Genomic DNA, 7500 nt, shown 5'->3' with positions numbered 1-7500 from the left:
CAGCATTGAATGCCTTTGCTGGAGGGCCTCCGAGCAGTAATTACCAATGAGTCCAGACAACATTGTAATTTGTCATTATTATTAATTTTATTTTCACACTTACCCCACAATTCCCCTGGTACAATGCATGGCCTGCCTTGATATTAAAATAATACTGTCTCTATTCTTAATCACTGACAAATCCTACTATAAACAGCCATCGTTTTCCAAGAACGTGGAATGAAAATGAATAAAAAATAAAATGAAAATGAAAAATGTGTTAGCAGACTAGTAAAGATTTTATGCATTCCAGAGCATGGTCTTTATCTTAAAATCAATTTATACTTATACACTATATACCTATTGCAATTCTAACATTATACTAGGATGATTTCATACTTGCACCTATGCTGTCACAATTGCGTATAAGATAAGAGATTGGAAGACAATTTACACGGGATCATGCTGACTCTTCCACCTGTCTGGATGTACGGTTTTTGGTTTTAGATAACTAAAGGGTATTAATATGACTTACATACTGTATTATTGCCATGGCTGTGTCAAAATGATTGAATAAAAAATACATTCCTACCCAGTTAGGTTGTGCCCTATATTATCAGTACCATTTGAAAATTTATTGTCAATAAAGGAAGATAAAGTCAAACCCTAATTCATATATCGGCGACGTTTGTTACTCATCATGCTGATTGCCCACAACAAAAAACAGACGATGAGCACGTGGAGGTGGGGAGAAAATGAAGATACTGCCTTAGTATTCCCTAGTGGTGTTACTTACCATGAAGTAATGACGTCCAAGGAAAGAGAGTTCTCCTAAGGGATCACCTGCCTCTTGTGATAAACCTGTCCATTTGTTAACTTCAACGGCAAAAGGTTGGATAGTGTTAAGGAGATGTTCCTGATTGTTAGTAACATTTATGGGAATTAGATATATAACAAACAAACCAAACAAACAAACAAAAAACCAAACAAACCAACCAAACAAAAACATAAAAAACCCAAACACAGACAAACAGGACAAACAGACAAAACAGACAAAACACACACAAAACACACACACACACAAAAATCACACACACACACAAAACACACAAAGAAACACACACACACAAAAACACACACACACAAAAACACACCACACCACACCAAAACACTCACACACACACACAAACACACAACAACACACACACCACAAAACACACACACACACACACACACAAAACACACACACACACACACACACACAGGAAAATCCAAACACACACAGAAAACCCACACATACACACAGAAAAACACACCACCACAGAAACACAATACACCACAGACAGAAACCGTCACACTCATAGAAAACACACACACACACACAGAATACACACAACACACACAACAACACACACACAAACACACAAACCACCACACACACAAAAACACACACCACACACACACAAAAAAAACCACAAAACACACACACACACAAAACACACCACACACACAACACAAAACCACACCACACAACACACACACACACAACCACCACACACACCACCACACACAACACACAAAACCACACACCACACACACAAAACACACACACACCACACACACAAAACACCACCACACACCACACAAAAACACACATTACACACACACAAAACACCACACAACACACAAAACACACACACACACACACAAAACAACACACACACACAAAACACACACACACACCACACAAAAACACACACACACACACACACACACAAAACTACAACACACACACACACACACACACACACTCAAACACAAAACACCACACAACACAACAACCATACACACCACACAACACACACACACACAAACACACAAAACACACACATCAAAAACACAGAACACTCAACACCACCACAGACACACACTAGAAAACACCACACACACACACAGAAAACAACACACACACAAAACACACCACACACACACAAAAACACACACAACACAAAACACCACACACACACACACACAAAACACACACACAAAAACACACACACACACAAACAACACACACACAACACACACACTCTCACACCACACAACACACACACACACCCACACACACACACACACCCCAACACCCCACACACAACAAAACACAACACACCCAAAACACACAACACACACCCCCACAAAAACACACCACACACACCACAAAACACACCTTACACACACACAAAAACCACCCACCACCAAAACACACAACACACACACAAAACACACACACACACACACAAAAACACACCCCCACAACAAAACACACACACACACACACACACACAACAACACACACACACCACACACCACACCACAAAACACACACACACAACCCACAACCAACACACACACAACACACACACAAAACACACCCAACACACACACACACAAACCCACAACACCCCAACAACACAAAACCCCCCCCCCCCACACCAAACCACACACACACACCCACCAAACCCCCCCCACCCCACACACAAACAACCCACACACACACACCACACCCACACACACAACAAAACCCACACCCCCACCCCCACAACCCCCCCACACACACACAAAACACAACCCACACCCCCAAAACACACCCACCCACACACCACAAAACACACCCACAACACACACAAACACACACCACACACACACATAAACCACACACACAACACAAACACACACCCACACCCAAAAACACACCACACACCCACCACCACCACACACACACACACACAAAACACACCACACCCACACACACACCACCACACCACACACACATAACACACCACACCACAAAACACACCACACACACACAAAACACACACACACACACACAAAACACCACATCACACACACAAAACAACACAACACAAAACCACACACACACACAAACACAACACACAACAAAACACACACACACAAAACAATACACACACACCAACACACACACACAACAACACACCACAAAACACACACACACACACCCACACAAAACACACACACACACAAAAACACACAACACACACACACACAAACAACCCACACACACACACACAAAACCACACACACACCCACACACACACACACACACACACACACACCCACACACACACACACACACACACACAAAAACACACACACACACACACACACCATTAAAACACCCCACACACATAAAACACACACACACACATAAACACACACACACACACAATAAAACACACATCACACCACACACACACACAACACAACACTCACCACACACACACAACACACACACCTACAAACACACACACAAACACACACAAACACACACACACACACACACACACACACATCCAACACACCACACACACACACACACACTCTCACACACACACAAACACAACCACAACACAAACCACCCACACACACACACACACACACACACACACACCACACACTCACACACACACAACACACACCAACAACCACACACACACACACACACACACACACACACCACACACACAAAACACCACACACCCACACAACACACACACACACACCACTACGTACTCTGAGAATAGTTCCTCTATGCACATAATATCATGTAATGGTTGATAAAAAAACTATTATACATTATTTCGTTCTTCAGCAAGGATATTTATGCTCATTTTCCTCTGGCAAAGGATGCTCATTAAAGACTGACATAAGCACTATGTTCTTGTTTTTCAGCATGGATTGTGCTGTACAATGACAAGGGTTTGCTTTATGATGCTGTATGAGAAAGTGTTCTGTGTGTGAGGAGGTGCCGTGTGCTGGATCTGTAGGTTTGGAGGAGAAGTCCTGACGAAAATGGAGAGAGACGTCGTTGTATGCATGATATGGATGGGTAGTCAATTTGTGAGAGTTTTTATATATTTAATATTTATAGTTAGTATTTGTATTAGATTGTGTAATATGGTCATTAATGTTGTTGCAGTTACAGGTGCAATGTTAAGAACTCAGTATGTTTAGTTTTTTAATTATCTGGTAAATAACTCATCTTTTTTACAAACTGGATTATATTTTATGTCAAGTACTTCCTAGAGCTAATCCATTTTATAACAGGAACCACTGATGTGTTGGTGCGTTGCTGCCCTGGCGGAGATGGTTAAGAGAGCAATATCTGATTGCTCGTTTTAGAATGTTACTTGAACAACACGCATACATCTGCTTGTGGGAGATCAGGCCACAGATTTGCTTCCAATGGGATACAGGAAGAAGATTAGACGGACTGCTAATTCTGTTGAACTACATGAGCATTGGAAAAGAAGAATCCTGTCAACTAATTACTGAAGAATGTTCAGCCAGGACCCTACAGAAGTTGTGGACCCTATACTCCTGTAGATGTATCCACGAAAAGTAAAAAAATGGGGCAATGCACAAGCGGGAAACAATTTTAATACAGGAACCCTTGACACCATTGGTATGATTGCCATAGATGCTCAAGGACACCATTGCCGGGTTGCGAACGTCAAACCATTGGGGCCACTCACAAGATTCCTGGTAGGGTTGGAGATTCCCCAATTCCAGGCAGTGGGGCCTACGTTGACAGACACGTAGAAGGAGCAGCAGTAAGGGGATGGAGATGTAAGATGCGCTTCATCCAGCTTTGGTATATCAGTAGAGGAATGAGGTCTGGTTTATCTCCTCATAAAAGCTGCAGAAAAAGCCCCCTATATCAGATTGCAATGTATTACCTGGTTTCATGGGAGCAATTGTTGCCAACATCATTTACTGGGGAGATTGGGGCTGCTGGTCATGGATTTTGATAGATTCCCATATTGGTGCAAATCCACAATGCATGCAGTAACTGTGATGAGTTCTTTGCTTGGTTAATGGATATTGTCAGTCTTCAAATTTCAATGGATTGCAAAAACTAAAATTTTTTTTTGGTATTTTTCTCACAATAATGGATCACCTGTTTTAAAGAATTCTTCAGAGTCGTTTACTTATACTGTTTTCATATTTTTGTTGGCATTTATCATAGTAATCTGCATCCAAAAAAATTGTAATGGTAATGTTCATTTATCCCCAGTAGTATTAAACAAGGATTGTATTTATGTTTAGTGCCATCACTTCGACCAAATACATGTCTTATGAAGATGAGTTTTTATATATATAATACATAAGACGTATATTAATGTGCTGTGCATTGGTGGAAGATTTTTGTGTATATTTATCGTTCTCTTGCAAATTCTTTTCCATGATTCTTCATTTCTAAGTGTACTTCTTGACTTCTAATTTACCTTTGTTGGCATTTTTTTCCTTTTTTCAGAACTTAATGATAGACTTAATGACTTCATAAAAGTTATCTGATATATTGGCATAATATGTTAAGATGATGATGTATATAATTTCGGAGATTGTTCTTATTTTACAACTTATACCATCCGTTAGGTATTCCACTTTTTAAGTAATTATATATTTTGCATAACTGAAATCTTAATTGAAAGCTTGTGTGTCAGAATTGTATCTATTCAGGGGTATTTGTTAATGCATGAAGGGATAGATGGTGAGGTTTGAATTTTAGGGAATTTGGTCATTGAGATTAAGGTTGCTCTTGGTTGATTTGAACATACAAGAGAAATTGCTCTGCTGTAGTTTTAAAAGCTCAATGCCCTTTGGTTCAATGTGATACCTAGTTCTTATTGCTAGCTAGGTAAGCTCTTAATTGCAAAATTATTTTTTATTTCAAATGTTTAGTCATTATGTGAAATAGAAATTTGAAAAAATGTACAATATGATCGGTGATTAAAATAAGCCAACAAATACAATAATATATAGTATCTAAATATTGTGGACACGATAATGAAATGAATTTTTTATTATTCTTATTGATTAATTATTGTAGCGGTTATTTTAAACATTAGTATATAATGAAATAATCTCAAGTGGAATTATATTTGTTACAATCATTATCATTACAGCAGTGAACCTTAGACAAGTAAGTGCTGTGTAGTCTAGACGAATCTTAAAAATGGTCCTCAACACTTTCCTGGTGTTAAAATAGAGTTATTTTGAAATGACTAGGTTTTAAGCCCAATTATGATGTCTCATTTGGTAGGTGGTACAATACTCTTAAGAAGGACAAATGCTAAAAGTGTTGAGATTTCTTCTTTTGTTAAAACCTAAATGTGATTTTGTACCAGGTAGTGCATATTTTTAACACACATTGCAGTATTTTTTAAGGTGTGATAGTATTTTAAATATACTTTTTTGAATGTTTAAATGAAGCCTTAATGAAGGTTATTGTGAAGATTGTTAGCTGTTTATTAGAATTACAGATGAGTACTCATATTTGAATTGTTTTCGACAATATTTTGGTTTTGTCTCAATAAGTCATTCCACCTGGGTTGCTTTTACAAGTGGACATGTTCAGGTGAGCTGGAAAGTACTAATCGTGTGGGGAGAAAAAAAAGAGGTATGTTATATCTGTGTATGTGTTTAGATATATACACAATGCTGAATAATTGATTAATAAGGAACCTTTAATTGGAATTTCCTTTAACTTTGTTTTATAACTCAAATAATAGCTATTTTACCATTAATGTTGGTACTTTGGTTTATATAAAAATATTTCAATTCTATAGGACATACTGAAACCTTTTGAATAATTATGTTGTTGCACCCATATATGTATATATTATATTATATATTATGTTATATATTTTATGTATATATGTATATTATAATTATATATTTATTTTATATATATTATTATATATATTTATTATCTATCATATTATATATTTATATTATATGATTGGATGCCTGGAAAACCTAACTTATAGAAATGTTTTTCAAAACAGTTATTTGAATACCTCACAAAAACACTGAACATGTACATGCCAGGCACCATCACTACCCAACAGTTATTGTTAGATATATTTTATTTCATATATTTATATAATTTCTGTTTATATGTTATAGATATATATATAAATTACATAAATTTTCTTTATATATAGATGTATATTATCTAAATTTTATATTTTTATATATATATATATATATATAACCTTATAGACACACTCATATATTTATATATACTTGTACTATGTATATATCATGTATATTTATTTATGTATATATATAAATATGTATAACTATATATATATAATATATATTTATATATATATATATAACTAAATATATATTTTATTTTAGTACACATATTGATTGATATATAGGATAGATAGATAGGTGAGATAGGTAGATAGATAGTAGATATATCTGATAGATAGATAGATAGATAGTTATATAGATAGATAGATTTGATAGAGAGAGAGAGAGAGAGAGAGACTGAGACGAGAGAGAGAGAGATGGGGACGAGGGAGAGAGGAGAGACTGAGAGACTGGAGAGAGAGAGAGAATGGGGGAGGGAGTGAGGGAGAGAGGATTGGGGGGGAGGGAGGGCAGAGAGAGAGAGGGAGAGAGAGA

The 7500-nt window shown here is 37.2% G+C and overlaps 1 protein-coding gene across 4 annotated transcripts in view; it reads right to left on the bottom strand.

Moving 5' to 3' along the window:
- LOC125037750 (succinate--hydroxymethylglutarate CoA-transferase-like) overlaps positions 1 to 7500 on the bottom strand; it is a 16367-nt gene that overhangs the window by 6385 nt on the left and 2482 nt on the right. The window contains exon 1 of one of the 4 annotated variants that reach the window (XM_047630945.1): positions 434 to 466. The exons of 1 other annotated variant lie outside the window; for it this stretch is intronic. In XM_047630945.1, the coding sequence (XP_047486901.1) occupies positions 434 to 443 (10 nt within the window). In that variant the 5' untranslated portion in view covers positions 444 to 466. Of the gene's footprint in view, positions 1 to 339; positions 467 to 7500 lie in introns of those variants that run through there. 2 more of the 4 variants (XM_047630946.1, XM_047630948.1) reach the window with 2 other exon arrangements.

The sequence above is a fragment of the Penaeus chinensis genome, chromosome 24, assembly GCF_019202785.1.
Source record: "Penaeus chinensis breed Huanghai No. 1 chromosome 24, ASM1920278v2, whole genome shotgun sequence".
Taxonomy (NCBI): Eukaryota; Metazoa; Arthropoda; class Malacostraca; order Decapoda; family Penaeidae; genus Penaeus; species Penaeus chinensis.
The sequence above is the reverse complement of the archived record's forward strand: the minus strand, read 5'-3'. Positions and strand labels throughout refer to the sequence as shown.